Genomic DNA, 24450 nt, shown 5'->3' with positions numbered 1-24450 from the left:
GAGGAGAGGGTTCTCTTAGGGAGGTAGTAGAATAATAGCATCTATACCAATGCTTCCACAAACAAACTGAGTTTGCTTTGGCTGGGGAACCAAGGTAAATTCCTTTTTCCTGACAAAGCAATTTTTAATTTCAAACTACCTGTGTAATCCCACAAAATGACATCATGATGACCTCTAGAAGTCCAAGTATAACCCACAATCTCAGAGATGAGAGTATTCATTCTATGGAGATCAGGCAAATGTTATATTTTGGTAGGGGGAGGAAGCTATCCCAAATAATGGGAGGAAAAGATTTCCCCACTTTCAGGAAATCTTGTGAAAATTTCTGCTGTAGACCAACTAAGAGATGGCTGAAATAACATCAGGATAACATTACTGAAACATCCATGCTGTCTTACAGAACTTTTTCAAGACAATATGAATGGATACTCAATTTTTTTGTCTTTGCTATTCCCCCCCCCCATTAGGTATGTATTTTATCTATGATCACCTCTATTCGAAAAGAAAAAATATCCTCAAAACCTTTCACGTCAAAGAGAAGAAAAACTAAAGCTTTGTCACGAAGACCATCTTGTGCAATATGCTGCTGCTAACAAACCATGTGAAGTACTCAGATTGGAAAAATGCCAAATGTTTGAAAAATAGCTAATATTTTTCCTAACTTGGAGTGAAACATGGAAATCCTTCAAAGAGCCTTGGGCATTCAAATATGATTGTTCTCTGTTTCATATACATTTTGCATCTAATATATGCTTCCTGCCTCACCACCACTGTGGATGTTTATTGTTGTTGAAAGTTATATTGGATATTTTTGTAGAAGCTTGTTTTATTTTTCCCTTGTAAGCTAAACAACTGGAATAAATTCAACTGGAATAGACTCTCAATTCATTTCTGAAACAGTCTTATAGCCTAAATTATTTCCAGTTATGTACATTTTTTTCTTTGCATTTTTTTCTTGTCTCAATTCTCAAAGTAAAAAACATAGAGCCAGGATAAATTGAAAGCCAATGTATATAGGGAAGACATTTATGAAACATATCCTGTTCTTGCATATATACCTACCCACTTTGTAGATATGTTTCAAGTTTTCCACAGCTAGTAATCTACACTCCTATCAGTATTAAATTCACCTGGAAAAGGCTATGCCAAGCAAAAAAGAGCAAAACTATTTAATTTCCTTCACTACATAACTGAGAGATTAAGTTATGTAAAGGTAATACCTTAAAAAAGGATGTTAAATTAGCCTAGAAAATACAAATGATATTTCTTATTATATCATGTCATGATACCCAAGAACCACCTACTAGCATATTGATTTTTTTTAAGAAAGAGAAAATTCTACTGAATGAAATATTTGGCAAGGAATAAGTAATTTAATTTGGTGTTTGTTAACTTTCAGTTTTGCTAGATGTTTTAAAATGGAAGATATTAAATAATCACCTTATTTAAGATATTATATTATCTGTTTCACTTTTCAAATCAATAAAATAAAAATTTTATCAATGACAAAGGGAAAAAAGGGCTATAGTACTTGTGGTATTTTCCCGTTAATCCCTGTGTAGAAGTGATCACTTCTACAAATGACCATTTAAACTATAGATCTAATCTCTATCTCCCTTCTGTGATTTAGTCCCAAGTCTCCTAGACATGTTAGTATAGGGATTGGTATTCATTTCAGAACATCATATGTTTGAATTACCAAAGGTAGAGAGTTGGATTGTCAGCATTGAACTTCTCATCTTCTCCTTCAAGTCTTTCTACCTTTTTTTCAACTTCTGTATTTATATTGATAGCAGAGTTCCCAGTTCAAAAGAAAACAGCTATTTTTGACTCTTCACTTTTTTTCATCACCCCAGGCCATCAGTTATCAAATCTTATTGGTTATACAATCTGTCAAATCTTTCTGCCTCTCTCCACTCACACTGTCACTATTTAGGTCATGTGTGTACAGTATGCAACCCTCAAACCCATTCATACAGCATTATTACATTTTATTATTACACTCAGTGATAATATGGGTTACAATGTAGTCATAAATAAATATTAAATTCTATGTGCAGCTTTGACACATTTTTGTTGTGTAATGTTCCCCTGAAGGGCCCAAAAGTTGGACACCCATGATCTAGTTCATGCCTCATTAGCTCTTGCCTGGATTTCTTTATTAGCCTGATTTTTAAGCTTTCAATTTCTTCCTTTTCTACTTCTTCATAGCAATATAATCCTTCTAACACAGGGATAGGGACTGGATTTATGATTTCATGGAAATAGGGAATTCCCTAATGAGGAAGGGAAGTCAGCATCTGCTTTGCAATTTTTATCCTTGTGGAGTTGCCTCCAGAAATTTAGGTGACTTGTCCAGGGCCACACAGCCCATAAGTCAGAAATAAATCTTGAACTCAGATCTTCTGAGCTCTGAAGCCAGCTATCTATTCATTACTAGACCAAGCTACCTCTCCTTTCTAATATACCTTTCTATATAGTATTTTTAGAAGTGATTTGAAATATAGAAAGTGAAATAGAAATATAGGCTATTAACCTATATATAGGATCATTCTATCCTATTGCTTAAAGCCTTCACTGACCCATTACCTATAAGGCAAAAATACAAGCCTCTTATACTGGTATTTCAGATCCTCTACAATTTGGATCCAACAATCTAACTAATTTTTCTACCTACTTCTTTTCACACATCTTACATTCCAGACAACTAGGACTAGGTTGGTTGTTTGCTATTTCCTTGTCTTATTCTTCTTTCTTCTAATTTCATGCATTTGCATTCCATATATCATGACTTAAAATGAACTAAACTGATTTCAGAACATGGCCGAATTATTATCTAGAACCAATATGATCTAGAATCACTGAAACAGCTAATGCTTATTTTAAGGGTAAATAATTGGGCAGAATTTTTCCATATTTTCACATTTCCTTACATGCAGTTTTGTGGGAATATTTTACAAATAGCTCATTTCATAAACCAGATTCCTTTCAGAAATAACTAGCTTCTAGAAGAGCCCAAAGACAAATAAATTCAATTTTGTAATGGAGTGAAACATTGAGTTCAGTCCTTTAGAAAGTCATTTTGGAGAGAAAATCAAAATGGATGTGATTTGAATATTAAAAATATAAAATATTAGAAGATAACTAGATTAGAAGAATGCTTTCAGGCTGTGCATTGATATGGTAAATCCTTAACCTGGTAAGGTAATGAAACAATTATAAAAGATAAAATAATTTCATGGCAGGTCCATGGTAAAAAAGGAAGACTCCTTCCTTAACATATGTGTGTGTGTGTGTGTGTGTGTATACCTATATATACTTACAGCAACACTTTTTATTTTAACAAAGAAATGGAAACAAACCTGATACCAATCAATAGAGGAATTGCTACATTACATCCATTGAATGCATGTAATGGAGTATTACTATGGTGTAACAATTACTAAAGTGACAAATACAGAGGAGCATAGGAAATATGAACTGATGCAAAATTAAATTATACATCAAAATATTCAGTGAAAGATCAAGATGATATTGAAGCAACTAGTATAAAAAGGGAAGCGGTCAACTAGGGGAAATTATTATTAAATATTGATATTCAAGATCTCTAGGCAATACCAAATTATATCAGATCCACATGTTCCAAACTATTCATGGAAGCTCTTTTTGTAATGGCAAAGAATTGGAAATTGAGGGAATGCCCATCAATTGGGGAATGGCTGAACAAGTTTTCGTACATGAATATTATAGAGTTCTATTGCTCTATAAGAAATCATGAATGCTCGGACTCTAGAGAAGCATGGAAAGAATTACAGAAACTGATTTCTGAACAAAGGTAGCAGAACGAAAAGGACATTGTTCACACTGTGAGTTGAAGAACTGTGATGGATGCAGCTCCTCTCAGCAGTTCAGAGAGCTCAGACAACCCTGGTAGACCTGTTATGGACAATGCCATCCATATCAAGATGAAGAAAAAAATACATTACCAAACAAAACAAACAAAAAACCGTACATGTTCTTTTCAAAAATTTCTCTTATGTCTTTCCTTCCTATTCCATGGTTTTATTTTCCCTTAGTCCTGATTCCTCATAGAGAAAAAGACTAATATGTAAACATGTAAAACCCAAATGTACACATACAATGTTTATTAAACTGTTTTCCGCTAAGGGGTGGGGGGTCAGGAAGGGGAAAGAAAATTGTATGACTTATAAATATGCATATGGATGATGGTTGAAAAACTTTAATAAAGTAATTGTTAAAATAAAGTACCAATAAAATATATTAGAACAAAATAATGTAGAGAAGCATAGGAAACATGAACTGATGCAAAATTAGATTATATACTTTAAAAATAAACACTGAAAGATCAACTAAAGCAAAATAATCAAAACAGTGTTATGAAATTATAATGGTTAAGTTTGGTCCAATGTCCTTCATCTACCTTCTCTGCAAAAATGAGAGATTTTTAGATCAACATATAAATGAATTATTAACATATACATTTATTAAATATTATGTGCAAAGCATTGTGTTTAAGTGCAAGTATATAAAAAAAAAAGAAAGATAGCCTCTGCTGGTAAGGCACTCACAATCTAATGGAGGACATAATATGGAATAGTTCAGCAGCTGGGAAAGTCTCTTGGACTTTAAGGTAGAGTGGTGGCAGAGCAGATACATAAAATCCACTATTTTTATGGCTCTTGGGTCCAGGATCCTAGAGTGTCCCCATCATAATTTGAGGGGAGATGCTGCCTTGAGATAGTGATGGGCATTTGATTTACCTGTTACATGTTGCCTCCTCTCTCAGGTTACTTTGCTGCTTCAGCTAGGTGGGCTTCCTTGACCTATTTGCACCATTTGGTTAGGATGATTAGTCTTTTCTTTATGGGAGTTACTTTCCTAGATGACAGCTGAGGGCTGGGATGGAGGAAGCAGGAATTAGGATAGCTGATCAGCTGGTAGTGAGAAAGGTGACCCCATCTTCAAAATGATTTTTCTCCACAATAGCTGTGGGACTGGACTAGAAGTAGTTCTGGTGGTTTGGAGCCACTGTTAATCCTAAAGTTCCTGGGATGTCTCTATTAGAGTCTAAGGGTAAGTCAAGGTAGTGGTGGAAGATAGACTATCTCCCATCTCTTACAGAGAACTTTGTAGAAAATAATGTTAGAATTCACTGGCATATTAGTTTGGCTGAAGTTTTCTTTTTTGTTATAAGAGATGACTCCAGGAAATGGGGGCAGGAGGAATACAGGAGGAAAAGTAGTTAATGTAAAAACAGAAGACAAAATTGCATTATTTTTATTTAGATATGTTATTGTGGCCCTGAAATATTTTCTAGAAACAAAAAGACTTTCTTTTCTGGTAGATGTAGCTAAAAGAAAATAAAATCATTCCATATATATGTGTGTGTGTGTGTCACGGATAGACAAAATGGATGTATGAACCCAGAGTATACTGACTGCATTGTCTTTGAAAAATTGAAGTCTTTTTATGACCCTGTTTCCCCCTGAAACAAAGGCCTATCTTTTTAATATTAATTTTCTTTTGTTGTATAATTTTGAGTAATTTAATTCTATAGTCTCTGAGGAACTGAAAATGGGCATTAACACTGGAAAGGTGTAGAGTGAGTGCAAAATGAGGAAGTGAAGCAAAGAATGTTGTGGTTGGAACAATTTCCTAACTTTTTCTGAATAGTCCACCCCCCCACCCCCATGCAAGTCAGGTTAGTTTGTCCTCAATAGATATTGAAACCAAATTTCAAATTTTAAATTTGAATCCAAATCCAAGGAGTCGAATCCAATCCAAGGTATTGAAACCAAACTTCAAAATTAAATTTGAATCTAAGTCCTCCATATCTAAGTCTAGGTTTCTTTACCATAATATCAATTAGCCTATCAAGTTACCAAAAGGGGAGGTAAATAGCCAAGGCTTCAACTAATTATGGAGAAAGATTTGGCAATTACATACTCAATTTAATGAAACCATGGAGTTGCTGTGAGTACTATCCAAGTCTTAAATATTTACTGTTTTGACAAATTAAACAGGTAATGCTCAATCTGAATTTCATTTTGTGCTTTAATCAGATAGTACAGGCCTATCTTACACTATTGTGCTTTGTAGATATTGCTTTAAAAAAAATTGAAGATTTATGGTAGCCTTGGATCCAGACTATTGGTGTTTCCAACATGTGCTCACATCATTTCTCTGTGCCACTTGGTAACTCTCATATTCCCAATTTTTTCATTTTATACTAGCTATGGTTATCTGAACATATAAGTTTTCTATGAACTGGTGCAAAGTGAAATGAGTAGAACTAGAACCTTGAACACATTAATAGCAAAGCAGCATAATGAACAACTGAATGGCCAACAATGACCCAAGAGGAAGGACTCATGTTAAAAAAATGCTATTCACATCAAGAGAAAGGACTGATGGAATCAGAATGGAGATTCAAGCATACTATTTTTCTAGTCCCCCCACTTTTGGTCCTGTATCTTCTTTCACAATATGATTAATATGTTTTGTATGATTTAACATGTATAAACTAAATTGCTTACCATCTCGTGGGGGGGGGGAAGCTCAGAGAGGGAGAGAGAAAATTTGGCAACTCAGATTTTTAAAAAAAATGAACGTTAAGCCAATATGACAAAAAAAGAAAATGATCCATGTTGAAGAGGATGTGGGAAAACTGGGAAACCAATGCATTATTGGTGAAGTTATAAACTGATTCAACCTTTCTGGAGAGCAATTTGAAACTATGCCCAAAGGAGAAAAACTAGGAATACCCCCACTTTGATCCAGCAATACCAGTACTGGGTCTGTAACTCAAAGAGATCACATGTACAAAAATATTTATAGCAACTTTTTTTCACAGTGTCAAAGAATTGGAAATTAAGAGGATGCCCATCAATTGGGGAATGTTGAACAAACTGTTGCATATGAATTTGATGGAACATTATTGTTCTGTAAGAAATCATCAGGAGGGGGACTTCAGAAAAGTCTGGAAAAAATTACATGAACTGATGTTAAATGAACTGAACAGAACCAGAACATGATACACATTAAAGCAACATTGTGTGATGATCAATTAAAATGGACTTGCTCATCTCAGCAGTAAAATAATCAAAGACAATTCTAAAGGACTTATGATGGAAAATACCATCCATATCCAGAGACTATGGAATCTGAATACAGATCAAAGCAAGCTATTTTCCATTTTAAAAATTTGATTTTTTAAAAAAGAAAAAAGTTGAAAAAATTATCATTTCATAGCCAATCCAACCTTCAACAGCTACCACCTCAATCACTTAGCAGACATCATCATCGAGGTACCACTGAAGGCTTAGATGATGATTAGCATTTTTAGCAATAAAATATTTTAATTAAGGTATAAAATTAAAAACTATAATTAATAGACTACAATTACTATAAACATAACTTTTATATGCACCAGGAAATTTGTGTGACTTTCCCTGCTGTGACATTCATTTTATTATGGTGGTCTAGAACTGAATCTGCAATACTTCCAAAATATATTTACATTTTCAAATAATATAAATACATGAAAAAGAATGTTTTAAATATTTACAAAGCATAGGACTTAATTTTTTTTCATTTCAAATGTCAGGGAGAAATTCCAAAGTCTCATAATAATCTTCAGCATTTATACTACTGGGACCATGTAAGAAGCCAGATGGTATCAAAACCAACTCTGGATGTTTCTTTTTTAAGTTTCCATTATCTAGCATGTCCTAAATATCCTAAAAGCTATCACTGCATCCTTTCAGTTTCTCCATTAAGGCAGTAGACTAATCATTTTTTTTCAGTTTCTCGAAATGCATTTTTACTTTGTTATACTCGTTCATGATATTATTTCTTTGAACTTAAATATCTGATCAACATTTAACCTTAGTTTTAACTGTTGGATAGTAAGTTCTGAGAAAACAGGCATCCCTCCTATATTTTTTCCTCCAATGATTAATAATTGGAATCAGCATTTATTAAACACCTTGTGTATATATATAGATAGATAGACACCTAAAAATCATCTCATAAGGTTCTTTTAAGAAAATCTATTATTAGAGAGAGAAGAAATAGAATTTTGCAGGCCAGGAAACACTGAAAAGATGAAGAAAACATCTGATAATGAGCAAATGTTCACTTTCAAATTGAATTCTGTAAATCAATATTGAAAATATTCAAATTATGTGTTGGAAACAATGTTTTTTTACGATAGTAAAAATGTAAAAAAAACCAAACATCTTTATAAAGTTTAGACCTTGAGCATATGTATCTGAGTTTCATAGTACTAAGTATAAAAAATATAAGTGAATGATTTAATTGGTTTTATTTTTTGCCTTGATGTTATCTTCATTTTCATGACTATTGTTTCTTAGATGTTGTATCTATGTTCTTGACTTCTTGTGTGGTTTCAATGAACCTCAATTTTGATATGACTTCCTTCTCGGGGATAAAAAATATTCCTTTATGTGTTCTTCACATAAAGAATGGTCAACTTGAAAGTACAGTGGATAGAGTGTCTAGCCTAGAGTCAGGAAAACTCAGGTTCCTGAGTTCAAATTCAGCCCCAGACACTTAGCTGTGGAATCCTAGGGAAGTCATTTAACCTTGTTTGCCTCTGTTTCCTCATCTATAAAATGAGTTGGAAAAGAAAATGATAAATCACTCCAGTATTTTTGCCAAGAAAACCCCAAATGGGGGTTGAAATCTGCATAAGTTAAGGAAAATACAACCAAGTGGTGCAGTCCAAATTTGGTCTGGTAAATGAACCAGTCCATGGTGATTCCTTGTAAGTGTCTTCTAAATATCCAGGCAGCAATGTGTCATTCTGCTTTCTCCTCTGTATCTGGAATGAACAAACACTAAGCTTAAGGCTCCTTCTTTCTCTGAGTCAGACAAGATTGAAATGACTGAAAACATACACATAAAAAAGGCTGCCAAGAAAATGACATTTTATGGACACCAGTGAATCTAGTTCTCTGTTCTGGAGAGGCTACCACTGCAGTAATTTGTTTTGTTGATATAGTTGGTTTAAATTTGCTGAATAAGGTTCTTATACATTTTTTGTTTTGATTTTTTGTGGAGGTAACTACTGAAGATTTATGTTCTCACTGACCAAAGGATGCTGTAAAGCTTCAGAGGAAAGTAGTTTCAAGGTGCTCTGGGAAAAATTCGTATTTCTAGGGCAAATACCTCAACGTTGATTTTGTAGTCATTAATTTATTAACAATGTCCTGGGCAGCTTCTCTGATTTCAAAAACAAAAAAAAAGAACTAAGTTATGTATTGGACACTTTCCTTTGGTTTATGTTGTGAAGAGAGTATTTTATGGTGTAGAGAGTGAGTTGGCCTAACTCAGAATTAGAGACTTGACTTATGCCTTTGGCATATACTCACAATGTGACTCTTTTAAAATCCTTAAAAACGTCATTTAAGATCTCAGAGAAATAAACAAAGTTATAAAGATGATAATGATCTGGATTGAGAAAATTTTCTTATCTAGGATTTTCAATCACTCTCCTTCTAAATTTCGAGATCCCTGATTTGAAAACTATTTAGAATAAACTCAAGTTTGTTTGCTCTAATTCAGACCTCTAAAATAACTAAACAGAAGGGTCTGGCATATATATAGTGATGTTTGATGTACTTAAGGCTATATTTGAAAGGTCTTCATAAATAGGAAAATCCTAAGCCTATTGCACTCTACTGAACTGTTATGTGTGCAGGGTTTATTTTTTGGGGGGCAGGGGAGTAGAGATTGGCATTAGTAGATAGATGCACATTCATTTTTATTTTCTTTTCATCTCTACCTTTCCTTCCTTCAATTCTTCTCTCTCTGAGGGAAAGGGAACAAAGTAGATCATAAAATATTGAGGATACTGGAGAGTTTGGACCAGGTTAGTCTAATCTGATGTCTGGGTTGACTGTGGGGAAAATAAAATGTGTAGATTTCCCAATTAATACTGGTATGGCATCAGAGATATGGCAAAACATACAGTAATGATTTTATTGATTCACTGGTTGTTGCTGGGCCTAAATAAAAATAAAAAAGATGATTTTTAGCCTTCATTGCTCTCTGATATCCTGCATTTCCCCATCATTTGAAAATAATTGTTTGATGCATGCTGCTTTTGTTTATAAAAAGTCCCCACAATCACAATTAAACACCAAAATTTTCACTGTCCTAATACAAAATGGACCATTCTTCCCCACTGTAATCAAAAGAAATTTTCTCTGTTCAGATTTTGTTTTTGATCCAGATAGAAAAACTATTACTCAGGTAAAAAAGATCTGAAATAGGTTGCTCAGGTCACTTAATTAATAGCAAAATAGATTATTAAAAACCAATAGGACCTAGATCTAATTGCAAAAGGTCCTTTAATTGCAATAGGATCCAGGATCTAAGTTTCCCAATTCCTAATCCAATGCTTCTTCTATAATAATAACTATGCTGAGCCCAGGTCCCCAATATAAAATTGTGGAAATTAAAAAAAAAATCTTTCAATGATTAATTCTAATTGTAATGAAGGTATATAATTTCTGACTTATATGATTAACCTTTATAATAGAAGTACAAACTGAGTTATCTTTAATGAATTTATCATTACTACCCCACTCAATCCAGTGTTCAATGTGTATGACTTAATATTTATATCTGTATATTAATTTCAGATAAAAATATTATATTCAATAAGAATAAGGCATCTTGTCTAGGTTAATCAAGTCCATTATATGGTATATAGGAAATGTGGGTGAGGGATGATATTGCCATACACATCGTAACTTAGCTTTTAGCTATTCAGTGTTAAAATGAACTCTTCATATTGTTAAAATAAATATGATTACATACAATAAATCCACAAGATTATTTTTACTTGGATCTTGAGTGTTATATTTTAAGATTGTAAAACCAAGAGTCTACAGCTTGAAATCTGTGTAAGTTAAGGAAAATATAACCAAGAAGTTCAGTCTAAATTTGGTCTGTTAAATAAACCAGTCTATGATGATTCCTTGTAAGTGTCTTCCAAATATCCAGGCAGCAATGTGTCATTCTGCTTTCTCCTCTGTGTCTGGCATAGACAAACACTAAGTTTAAGGCTCCTTCTTTCTCTAGCTGAGAAGCTGACTTCTGGCAGAATGGCTACCAACCATATGCCCTGGACCATACCACCTTCTTCTTAAATTCAGGGAGGAACCTCAAGGCCAGAATTGTAGCTAGGGAAACAAAAAACACAAAGTAAATTATTAAGTTTTGTGGATCTGTGAAAGTCCATTTTTATCTCAAAAGGTATAGAAATAGACCGTGCCCTTTTCTTCTGTAGTCAGTTTTGGTCAGGTTTCAATTCCTACTACGTTCCAACAGTATTTAGAAAATCAGAGTAAGAAAATACCCCTAAGAGTAGAAAAATTGAACTGCATGGAAAACAAGGTTTTTAAGACAGTAGAAATAGGAAGAAACAAAATTGTAAAATCAAAAATTCAGAGCTGGAAGACACCTTCAAATCCAAGTTCCTCATTTTATAGGTGAGGAAACTGAGGATGAGAGAGGTTAACTGTCCTGCCCATGGTCACACAGCTAATAAGTAAAATCTGAATTCAAGTCTTCTCAATTCCAAGCTCATGTAAAGTACAGAAGGACATTTTTGAGACCTGCAGCTCCATACACTAAGATCATGTTTTTGACCTGAATAAACAAGAAGCTGACAGAGCACTTAGCACTGGGGTGAAAAAAGCAATCTGTAAGAAAGGAGATTATTGGTATTCTAACCTGGAGAGACCCTCACTCCTCTCGTGGGGAAATACCCTGGGAGGCAATTAAAAAAACCACTAGCAGGGACATTTATTTCATTTTTACTTTCATCGTTATTACTAATGTTCAAATATCTTCCAATAACTTTGATAAAGGTATAAGCAATACCATTATAGACAGCTGGGTTGCTCAGGGAGATAAGTGTTGGGCAAGAAGCCAGCAATATCTGAGTTCAAATCCAGCCCCTGACACCATAAGATGTGTGACCATGGGCAATTCACTTAGGTCTGTTTGCTTCAGTTTCTCCAACTATAAAATATGGATAACAATAGCACCAACCTCACAGGGTTGTTGTGAAGATCGAATGAAATATTTATAAATACTCAGCAGAGCAGGAGCCTGATACAGTGGGAGCTTATTAAACTCTTACTGACTTTTCTTCCTTTCCCTCTTTTTCCAAGTGTTCACTTTTGTGAAATCTAGTACTTTAGGCATCCCTCAGTTCAAATTCATCCTCATTCAACCATTGTTTAAGACCAAGAATTGCCATCAAGTTTGGCAAAATCTTAACAACCAAACAGAATTCTAGAAAAATGCTGCATAATCAGAATTCTAAGTAATGATTGAGATAGTCTATTTTTGATTTTATCATCTATTATCACTTTAACTGAAATGATCAGTGGAGCAGATCTGATTACATTGTTTATTCACATGCCTACAAATATCTATCTTTTTTATAACTATTAATATACGATCTTTCAGGAATCAGTATAAATTAAGGTGGCCTGGTCCTACCACGTCCTCTTGGGAGTTAACCTTCTAAAAGTTTTATTTTAGTCTATAACTCCAAGAGTTTTAGGTTCTCTAAGTAAATAAGATTCTTTAAAATTCTGGCATGAGATTTGTTGAATTCTTATGAAATCTAGAATACAGCAGTGGCTGGACTCAACAAGGAGGTAAGTCTGGGTGAATACATACTTCCTTAAGTGAGTTTTCCTTGTACCTGATCCACACCAGCTACTGGTGTGGTTGATATTACACTGTGAGGTGATATCTGTTAGTGATTCACACTTATGACTATAAATTAAAGTAAAATCAAACTCTAAGAAAAATGGAAAGACAAAAAGTCTAGGTCTCTCAGGATAGAAAAAGTTAAGAATATTGGTCAAAGTATTTTTTTTTGGCCAAAGTATTAAAGAACACGGTGTTGGAAGACATTTTAGAATCTTTTAATTCAATGTCTACTTGAGGAATGATCTTTTAAAACAGCCCTGAAACGCTGTCTGCCTGAACACTCAATGAGAGGAAAGAATTCAATTCTGCTTTTGGACAGCTGAAGGAAAGTCATATTCTGTGCTCCACCAAGCAAGCAAAGGGCCACAGAGGGAGATCACTAAATGAATTTTTCAAGGTAGGTACTTCTAGGCAGCTGAGGCTTACAGAAAATGGTGATATTTTATCTCATTGGCTCTGGCATCACAAGTTTACCCCTGCTACTCTCCACACCTTCAGCTACTAGATAAGTGCACATGGACCTCTTGGGTTGAAATAGAAATATCTATAAAATGTTCAAAAGAAAGGTCCACCATCTCTGCACATGTACTATAATAGAATTAACCAATCAATCAATTAATAAGCAATCATTAAGAACCAGACACCGGTGTAGAAAGCTAGGGATACAAAAACAAAAGTCTAAACAGTCTGTTTGCAATACATACTCATATCTAAGTATATACAAAAGTAGATCATAAGATACAGAGCCCCATTTGGCTCATGTTTCTGGATTAGTCACACTGTGGGACTGCCAAATCTGGTTATATGATTAGGTTCCAAGTAGTGCAAATAAATGGCATAGTCCCTTAAAATGGTCATGTTATTCAAATATATACTACATCATTTTCATTAGGCTACAACAAATTATCATATTTTTATACAATTATAACTTCAAAGAGTGTATATTTGATTATATGAGACCATTTCATGGGATTCACACTAATCTAAACCTAACTACAGCTGAAAATAATACAAAAACTATTCGATTTGATTTACAATTTTCAAATTGTTTCTTGTACATTTTGTTTTTCCTAATGCAAAATGAATTATCTTTTTTTTTTTTTTTAGGTTTTTTGGTAAGGCAAACGAGGTTAAGTGGCTTGCCCAAGGCCATATAGCTAGGTAATTATTAAGTGTCTGAGACCAGATTTGAACCCAGGTACTCCTGACTCCAGGGCTGGTGCTTCATCCACTATGCCACCTAGCCGCCCCATCTTAATAAGGCTAGAGTGTATCATAAGACATCTAATGTTCTTTTTTTTAAGTTCTTTTTTGCAAGGCAATGGGGTTAAGTGACTTGCCCAAGGCGACACAGGTAATTATTAAGTGCCTGAGGCCTGAATTGAACTCAGGTCCTCCTGACTCCAGGGCCAGTACTCTAACCACTGAGCAACCTAGCCGCCCTATCTAATGTTCTTTATTCAGATGATAAAGTATAAAAAAAAATACCTTTCAAAAGATCTCTGGAACTTGTTGAGAGTGATTCTTCAGGACTTTCCATAATACTGAACAGCCAATCAATGAACTAAGGTAAAATGAAACCCATATTAGTGAAGATATCTCTACCATCAAGAACCAGTTACAAGGGTCTGGGTAAAAGCCAGAATATTAACAAACATGAGAATATTTGAACCTCACAAAATTCTGAATCTTGTCAATAAACAATGGTGACATGTGGTCAAGTGAAGTGTAAGTTTCATTCATGAGGGGAACACACTGTACCAAACTTAAATCTAGTTTCCTGATTCACTAAATTGCACAGTAAACAATTTATAAGCATTTACAGCTGAGTGGGCAAGAGCAACCAAGTGACACAAGTTCACTTCCAGTAGTGTTCTCATCTAGTTTGTCCAACAAAAGAACATGACTATGGAATTGTCATCATCTTTTAAAAAAATTACCATTTTATTACAAATTTAACAATCATCAAAAGTCAACATCATTTCAATGTACAAAGGGCATATAAAGTTTATGTCTGAAATTGTAAACTTCTGTTACCTGTTTTTTTTTAACTGCACATTCAGCTTAATAAAAGAAAAAGAGTGTCCTATTTTCTATTTCCTTTTGAATTCTGGCTTCTTATGAGTATTTTTGCAATACTTCATTGAAGCTCTATTTTTGCTTTTAATTTTTTTGCAACAATATTACTACCCTTCTACCAACTTCTTCCACCATCCTCTCCAAATAGAAGTCTTCCCATGTAACAAATGAAAAGTTAAGTATGATCAAGGGAAACAAATTCATAAATTGGCCATGTCTCAAAACATGTTTTTCCCCCTCTTAGCCTAAGAGACGAAACACATGCTTCACCTGAAGTTCATGATAGGTCACAGCATTGGTCAGAATTCTTAAGTCTTTCCAAATTGTTTTCCTTTATTGTAGTCTGTGTACTACTAGTGTTTTTTTATTCAAATCAATAGATCTGTTAGTACCTAATACAGACACTGTGTAGACTCACTCACTGCATCACTTCAAACAAGTCTTCTCAGGTTCCACTAAATCCATTTGTGGTAGGAGCAATATCTTCTAAGGCCCTGGTACATAAGCTGAGATAGTTTTCCCCTAAAAAACAGGGAAGCTCTGCCTATGAATTAAATGGATCACATCATCGATATGACTTCCAAAAAAGGCCACTGAATGAAGAGTCAGCACCACTTATACATGCTGGCTGTTGTTGCTATGTGAATGAACCTCTACATCCCAATGTCCAGAACTGATTCCAAATGGAGATAAAAGAAACTGGAAGCTTGGTATCATGGATAGAATCCTGGACCTGAAACCCAGTAGGCATGTGTTCAAATTCTGTCTCCAACACTTATTATTAGCTCTGTGACTGGGCAAATCACTTAAATCACCATCAACCTCAGGTCACCAATAAAAAGAGGGTGAGACTACATAGCCTCTTAGATCCCTTCCAACGGAAAAAAATAAATCTATGCTCCTTGGGACTACCTGAACTAGCATTATATTCTTCCTGAATATCCTTTATATGCTATTTTGAAACAAATTGCTTTTTTGGTAAGCACAGTATATTTTTGGCCAAGATGGTGGAGTACAAACCACTAAGTTGAATTCTCCCAACACTCCTCAACAAACTTTTAAATAATGTCTCAAATAGAATTCTAGAATGGCAGAGTCAACAAAAGGTTAGATTGAGAGATTCTTCCTAGCCCAAGACAACACAGGAGGTTGGACAGAGAGATTGGTGATGGGGACAAGGCTGGTCCAGAGTCAATATGAGATTACAGGGTACCCTTGTACTAGGATGCCCACTGGAAACTCCATTGCCCATACCCACTTTGGATGCCAGTTCAAGGCCAGAAAAAAGTAGAAGCCCTCAGGGGCAGTATCACTTCAAAGGGATTAGGAACCCTGAGGAACAATATTGTTTTTAGTCCCAAAAAGGAAGGCCCCTGAAAAGCAGTGCAATCCCAAAGCATCAGGACATTATCCATCTAGGATAAGGACAAAAAGAGCAATGCAGACAATACACTGACCCATACCAGTCCCTAGATCACACTACCTTGGAAGCACCACCAAAAGCTTCCAAACCCCCAAAACCAGTTCTGAAGACAGCAGTTTGGAAAAAGTACAAAGTTTGAGTCACAGCCTCCTTCTCCTAATGCTGGGAGCAAAACCCAATATTGATATAAAGTCATAAATCAATAAGTAGCATGGGAAAATAAGCAAACAATAAGAACAAAAGAACCTGAACATACAAGGCTACAAAGATTACAACTATCAAAACACAAACTCAGAAGACAATTAAGTCAACACAATTCAAGCAAAGTCTTAAAGTGGGGGAAAAAGTGAATTGTTCATAAGCCCAAGAATTCCAGGAGGAGCAAAAAAAATTTTAAAAATCAAATAATAGTGGTAGAGGAAAAATTAGGTAATGAAATGAAAGGAAAGGAAGAAAATTATAAAAAGATAATGAATATCTTGGTAAATAAGGCACCAAAAATACTGAAGTAAACAACACAAAAAAGTACAAAAGCTCATTAAAGAAAATATTTCCTTAAAAAGTAGAACTGGACAAGTGGAAACTAATGATTCCAAGCGATATTAAGAAACAGTGAAATCAAAACAAAATAACTTTTTGGAAAAAAACAACTCACCTGGAAAATAGATCCAGTAGAGGTAATTTAAGAATAGTTAGACTACTAGAAAGCCAGGATCAAAGAAAGAACCTAGGCACCATATCACAAGAAACTGGGGGGGGGGGGCTCAGACAGCTCCGACCAGACCAAAAATCTGACCAGAGGGTAAAATAAACATCAAAAGAGTCCAGCAGTTGTCACCTGAAAGAGATCCCAAAATGAAAACTCCTAGAATACTATTCCTAAATTCCAAAGCTTCCAAGTAAAAAAGAGAAATTATGTCAAGTACTAAGAAAGAAAACATTCCAAGGCCATGGAGCCACACACAGGATCCCACAAGACTTAATTTAGGAGCTAACACCTTAAAAGAGAAGAGGGTTTAGAATATATATTCTGTAAAACAAAGAGCTAGAATTACAATCAAGAATAATTTACCCTTCAAAATTAATTATAATCCTTCAAGGGAAAGAATAGATATTTTATGAAATAAACTATCAATGATGATCTGTTGAAAAGATAGGCTTAACAGAAAATCTAACTTTCAAATAACGACTCAAAAAGCAAAAACAGGTAAAGTTTATAAAGGGCAAATCTCAAGGGATTTAATAAAGTAAAACTGTCTAAATGAGATGATCCATGCCTCTTCTCAGAATTTTATCAGTATTAGTGTAGTAAGTCACTTATGTTGAGAGGATGTAAAAAAAATGGTTGGACAAAAAAAAAAAGATTCCTTAGTTGAAAGGAGGAGAAAAATCATAGGCATGCCATAATGTCAGGAGGAGATTACAATGAAGAAAATGGGGGGAGGCAGGTAATGATTATTAAAACTTCACTCATATCTTTTGGTTCATAAAGGAAATACACATACATATACACATACATATATACTCAGCTGGGCACAGAATTCATTTTTCCAACTGGGAAGTAGGAGAGGAATGGTATAAAAGAAAGAGGCACTGGTAAAATGGAGGGCAGAGAAAAGAAGGCAATAGTCACAAATAAAGCAGACTTTAGAAGAGAGACAGGATAAAAAGAGAAAAAGAATAAATACAAGAAAAACAGAATGAAGGGAAAAACAAAGTTAGCAATCATAATTGTGAATATGAATGGAATGAACTCATCCATAAAATGGAAGCGAATAACAGAAGGGATTCAACACTAAAAACCACTAATGTTTTTTATAAGAAATGCATTTAAAATGCAGAGACACAGAGAGGTAAAAAAAAAGGGGCTGGAACAGAATATTTTATGCTTCAGTAGAAATAAAAATCAAGGGTAGTGATCTTGATCTCAGATAAAACAAAAATAGACCTAATTAAAAGGAATACAAAGGGAAACATCTTGCTAAATGATACTATAAACCAGTAATATCAATACAAAACACATAGGCAACAAATGGCATAACATCCAAATTATTTTTTTTTTAGGTTTTTGCAAGGCAAATGGGGTTAAGTGGCTTGCCCAAGGCCACACAGCTAAGTAATTAAGTATCTGAGGCTGGATTTGAATTCAGATGCTCCTGACTCCAGGGCCGGTGCTCTATCCACTGCACCACCTAGCTGCTCCTCCAAATTCTTAAAGTTAAAAGAATTACAGGAGGAAATAGTAAAAACTAAACGGTGGGGGAACTTAAATGAATAGAATCTTAGAAAAGTTACAGTTGAAAGATATCTGGAGGTATCTGGATATCTGGAGATATCTGGAGAAAATTGTATGGAATTTTTAATTTAATTTCTCAAATTTACATGGCAACTTTACAAAAATTGTCCATGTGCATAAAAACCTTATAGCCAAACACAGAAAGTTTAACAATTAAATGTACCCTTTTCAGACCATAATACAATAAAAACGACATTTAATAAAGGGATCTGGAAGTATTAATTAAAATCTAATCGAAAACTAAAGTATCTAAGCCTAAAAAATGAGTCAAAAAACAAATCATAGAACCAATAATTTCAGCAGAGAATGACAACAATGAGACAACATCCCCATATTTGTAGGATGTAGCTAAAAGGAATACTTAGGAGCAATTTTTAAAAAATTTCTTAATGTAAACAACAATAAAAGAAAAAGAGCTAATCAATTAATGGGCGTGCAATTTAAAAAAAACTAAAAAAAAGAACAAGTTTAAAATCCCTTATTTAACTCCAAATTAAAAATCTTGAAATTTAAAAGATAAAATTGAAAGAAGAAATCACTAAACTAACAAATAAAACTGGGAGCTGATTTTATGAAAAAAAAAATGCAAATCAATAACAATAAAATAAACTGTTGGTTAATTAAAAAAAGAAAGAAAACTCACATTAATGGTATCAAAACTGAGAAAGGTGAAAGCTTCACCAAAGAAAATGAGATTAAATCAATTACTAGGAGTTTTACATGCCAATGGCAATCTAAGTAAAATGGATGAATATTTACAAAAATTATAAATTGCCCAATTTAACAGAATAGGAAATAGAATGCTTAAATAAACTTATCTTAGAAAAATAAATTCAAGAAATCATTAATGAGCTCCCTAAGGGGGGAAAAAAGTCCCCAGGACCAGAAGGATTCAGAAGTGAATTCTGTCAAACATTCAATGAAAGTTGATTCTAATACTATATAAACTATTTGGTAAAATAAGCAAAGAAATTCTTTTTATGACACAAATATGATGGCAATACCTAAGCCAGAGAAAAAAAAACAGGGACAAAAAGCTATAAGCCAATTTTCCTAATGAATATCAATGTAAAAATTTTCAATAAAACACTACCATAGTAAGGATATTACAACATAACCGAAAGATCACATACCATGACCAGTTAAGATTTTTACTAGGAAAGCAGGACTGGTTCATTATTTGCAAAACTATCAGGACAGCTGAAAATATCAATAACAAGAGCAACAAGAATCATATGATTATATCAACAAATGCAGAAAAAGGCTGTGACAAAATACAACACCCATTCATATTAAAAACATTAGCATGGAATTCAAGATAGCCTTTCTTAAAATGATAAGTAGTATCTATATAAAACCAAAAGCAAATACTATCTGTAATGGAGATAAGGTTTCTATTAAAATTGCAAATGAAGTAATGATATTTGTTTTCACCACTATTTTTAGTAACTAGAAATGCTAACAATAACAGAAAGACAAGAAAAATAAATTGAAGGAATAAAAATAAGCAATGATAAAATAAAACTATCACTCTTTTGGAGAGATAATGGTATAGAGGACTCTAGAGAATCAACTAAAAAGTTATCTATATGAAGAAACTTTTCTGCAATTTTTTATTCCACTAAATCTGTAAATAAATTCAAGTAGTTTTTGTCATTTTTCTTTTATTAGTATGGCCAACATTAAGTTAATATTATCTTTCCAAAAACTTAAGTCTATGTTTATTCTTGTAAAGAGTGTTCTCTAGATGTTTTCATATAATTCCTGTTTTCTAAAAGTTTAATGGAATTCACACCATTTGGGCTTAAAGTTTTTCCCCTATGGTGGTTAATTTATTACTTGTTTGGTTTTATTTTTCTGAAATTAAGTCATTTTAATTCTCTATGTTTTCTTTTATTATCATGTTGAGATTTATGTATTTTCATAAATGTTTATTCACTTGTATTTTCATAAATGTATATTCAATTTTGCTGGGCAAAATGGTCTCAATTTTCTGTGCAATCTCTTTTATTATTTTGAATTCCTTTGACATTTTTCATTTGTTAATTCTATTTTTCTTCTTTTTGAAAAAATAAAACTAACAAAATAGCTACTGTTTTATTAATTTCTGTCCTCAAAAATCAGCTTTTAAAACTAGCAATTTAATAATTTTTGTTTTATTTTTTATCTTTTTAATTTCTAGAATTTCTATTATTTTTATTTGTTGGTTGGTTTTTCTAGCTATTTTAGATTCAGGTACAATTCATCAATTTGTTTATCTCTATGGATGAAAGTGTTGAGAGTTATAAATTTTTCCTAAATGAGTATTTTGGCTGTATTCCAAAGGTTTTTGCTTATACTGCACTGTTGTAATAAGCACAGGTTTAATATTTCTGCTTTGTTTACATTTATGTTGTAGCATATGGTCATCATATGGTTTTATTTAAGTGTTGTGCAAGGCTGAGAAAAATGCATACTCCTTTTGATTCTCATTTTAAAACTGCCATGAACTGTCTTATTTAATTTTTCTCAAGTTCTATTTAAGTCCTTAATTTCTAAAAATATGCACAACCTCTATTAACTATGAATATTTGTCAATATGAACTTAAGAGTTTTTCTTTTTTTCAGTAGGGTGTGGGTTAGAATGAAAGAAAACAAATAATTGTTAAATGGAGAAAATAAAATTTAAAAGAAGAATACAAGTTTGTGGAGGGTATGGACCATTTTTGCCTTTCTTTTTAGCTGTAGTGCTTGACCTACAGTGGGTCCTTCACAAATGCATGTGGTTTACTGACCAGTGATAGAGCCTATTTATACTGTGTAGTTTTTCTTTTATGATTTCTTGAAATATATCTAGATTTTTAGTTTGGTCATGGAGGAAAGAAAACAAATGCTTGTTAAATGGGGAAAATAATAATTTTTTCTTTTTAGGTTTTTGCAAGGCAAATGGGGGATTAAGTGACTTGCCCAAGGTCACACAACTAGGCAATTATTAAGTGTCTGAGGCCAGATTTGAACTCAGCTACTCCTGACTCTAGGGCCAGTGCTCTATCCACTGCACCACCTAGCCATCCCGGAAAATAATAAAATTTTACAAAAGAATGCAAGAACCCAAGTTGGGCCTTCTACAAATGCTTGTTGGTTGACCTTTGCCTGTTTTTTAGGCTAATTAATTAATTTTATTTATTTATTTTTGCTTACATTTTAAGTTTCAAACTGTCTCCCTCCCTTCTACTCTGCAACTAGAGAAGACCATCATTTGACAAAGATTATAAATATATGTAAAACCATATTATGCAGACTTCTATTTATCAGTTCTTTCTCTGGAAGTACATAGCATCTTCCTTCATAGGTCCCTTATAGTTGATTTAAGTATTTATAGTATTCAGAATAATTTGTTCATAACTATTCTTTAAACAATATTTCTCTTACTGTATAAAAATATTCTCTTGGATCTGCTAAGTTCATTCTTCGTTAAATTTTTCTAAAATCAACTAGCTTATCATTTCCAGAGCAGAGTAATATTTTATCGCCATTCCCCAACTGATGGGTATCCTCTCAATTTCTAGTTCTTTGTCAAGAAAGATGCTATAACTATTTTAGATTATCTTTGTGTTTTTTTTTTCTGGGAAACAGACCTAAAAGTGGTATTGCTGGATCAAAGGGTATACCTAGTTTTATAATTCTTTGGGTATAATCACTGCTCTCCAAGTTATTGGATCAGTTCAGTTACACTAACAATGTATTAAAACTGTTTCCAGGCACGGCTAGGTGGCATAATGGATAGAGCACCGGCCCTGGAGTCAGGAATACCTGGGTTCAAATCCAACCTCAGACATTTAACAATTACCTAGCTGTGCGGCCTTGGGCAAGCCACTATTGCCTTGCAAAAACTAAAAAAAACAAACAAAAAAAACCTATTTCCATATCCCCTCCTGATCATTTTAGTCCATCTGATAGATGTCAGATATCTCAAAGTTATTTTAGCTTATATTTGTCATAATTGTTTTCCTTTCCTGCTTTCCTTCTAATTTTGGTTCTACTGATTTTATTTATACAAAACCTTTTTATTTTAATGTAATAAAAATTATCCATTTCTTTTATCACAATGCTCTCTGTCTCGTTATAAATTCTCCCATTCACTGGTCTAAGTAATGTATTTCATTTTCTAATTTTCTTGTATCTCCCTCTATCATGTATCCATTTACTGATCAAATTTCTGACAAACTTGCTTTCCAATTTTCACAACAATTTTTACCAAGTGTTATATGTATTCTTAGTTTTTTTTTTTTTTTAGTTTAGTTTTGTTTTTTTGTAAGGCAATAGGGTTAAGTGGCTTGCCCAAGGCCACACAGCTAGGTAATTGTTAAGTGTCTGAGACCGGATTTGAACCCAGGTACTCCTGACTCCAGGGCCGGTGCTCTATCCACTATGCCACCTAGCCGCCCTATTATATGTATTCTTAGCCTCAAATCTTTTATCTTACATTTGTCAAACATAAGGTTACTATAATAACTCACTACTATGTATTTTAATGTCTACTCTGTTTTACTGATCCACTTTTCTATTTCTTAGCCAATATCAGAGTTTTGATAATTGCCTCATATAGTTTAAGATCTAAAATTGCTAAACCTCCTTTCTTTACATTTTTTCCATTACATCCTTTGATATTCTTCATCTTCTGTCTTCCAAATGAATTTTATTATTCTTTCCAGTTCAATAAATAGATCAGTTTAGCAGAACTGCCATTTTTATTATATTGACACTCACTAATAATTAATATGCTCCAATTATTTAAATCAGACTTTATTTCTATAAAAAGTATTTTAAGTTATGTTCATGTATTTCCTGGGTTTGACTTGACAGGAATACTCCCCATTTGGATTTTTTTTTTGATAACACATTCTAATTTTTTTCAGTCTATTGTCTGTTGAAATATTTCTTGTGATGGCAATGTACATTCTATTTTTTCCTGAGTTTGCTATTTTTTTAAAACCACTTGCTTCATTTCTTCCATATACTCTAAGAATCTTTGTGGTTGTCATTCTTTTTTCTAAGCATTTCTTTGTTCTTTCTATGGAGATACTTTTCTTCTGGGTTCCCTTGGGTTTCTCTTAATCCATGGTATTGTTTAGGAGTTCTGTTACTATTTACTTAGGTTTCTTTCCTCAATTCCTGTGGCTCTGCCCACTTTCTTGCCCTGCATGGGGTGCCTGGGACCCAATTTTATTCAGTTGGCAACAGATGCTGCAGCCATTGTCCTGTCCTAGTTCTGATTTTATGGAGGTGTCCTGGTTCTGTTCCCATCTCTCTTTTGCAGCTCTTGCCCAGGACAAGGACTTGAGCCTGGAGAAAAGCTAAAGTCCTGGTGTCTGCCTGTCTCTCACTGGTCATTTCCCACTGATTGTACTACTCTAGAACTTCTCTGACTTCTCCACCATGCTCCAAGAATCTAGGAACTTCTCTTGCAAAATCTAGTCAGCTGTGGTCCTTGGGCCTCCTTATTGCTCTCTGCCCCTTTGCCTACAGCACACAGCCACAAAACCCAAAACCTCCAAAGGAGGGAGTTCAGAAGATAAATCTCTTCATTTTCCACCTGGGATTTGAGCCACACCTCCTACTTTCCAGCTCCCTGAGGGCAGAGACTATCTTTCATTTGTATCCCTAGACCTCAGTATAGTGCCTGACAAATATTGGACATTTAATAAAAATGTGCTGATGTGCCCTTATCGCTGTAACTTCTCCTAGTAAATCATGTTGCAGAGCTCTGTCCTCTGCTATGGTCCTGTCTAGAAACTGGAAATGATACTAGGAGGTTCCACCAGCAAAATTATTAACTGGTGAGATCTCAGACAGCAGGTACTGCTGTTTGCCTTTCTCTATCTCCAGT

At 33.8% G+C, this 24450-nt stretch overlaps 2 protein-coding genes across 5 annotated transcripts in view; one reads left to right on the top strand and one right to left on the bottom strand.

The window, feature by feature from the left end:
- The window catches only part of HACD4 (3-hydroxyacyl-CoA dehydratase 4), a 45923-nt gene extending 36630 nt beyond the window's left edge, over positions 1-9293 (top strand). For both annotated transcript variants that reach the window (XM_074208798.1, XM_074208797.1), the window contains exon 7: positions 468-9293. In XM_074208798.1, coding sequence (XP_074064899.1) covers positions 468-550 — 83 coding nt within the window. In that variant the 3' untranslated portion in view covers positions 551-9293. The remainder of the gene's footprint in view (positions 1-467) is intronic.
- Positions 4362-24450, bottom strand: part of FOCAD (focadhesin) — a 362553-nt gene continuing 342464 nt past the window's right edge. Inside the window, exons 43-45 of one of the 3 annotated variants that reach the window (XR_012472869.1) lie at positions 14272-14347; positions 10578-11234; positions 4366-10533 (exon numbers count right to left, since the gene is read on the bottom strand). Coding sequence is in view for 2 of the 3 variants with exons in the window: in XM_074208786.1 (XP_074064887.1) it covers positions 11161-11234; positions 14272-14347 (150 nt within the window). In the remaining variant the exon portion in view is untranslated. Of the gene's footprint in view, positions 11235-14271; positions 14348-24450 lie in introns of all 3 variants that reach the window. The other 2 variants (XM_074208786.1, XM_074208785.1) reach the window with 2 other exon arrangements.

Source organism: Macrotis lagotis, chromosome X, assembly GCF_037893015.1.
Source record: "Macrotis lagotis isolate mMagLag1 chromosome X, bilby.v1.9.chrom.fasta, whole genome shotgun sequence".
Taxonomy (NCBI): Eukaryota; Metazoa; Chordata; class Mammalia; order Peramelemorphia; family Peramelidae; genus Macrotis; species Macrotis lagotis.
This window is presented reverse-complemented; position numbering and strand designations above follow the sequence as displayed.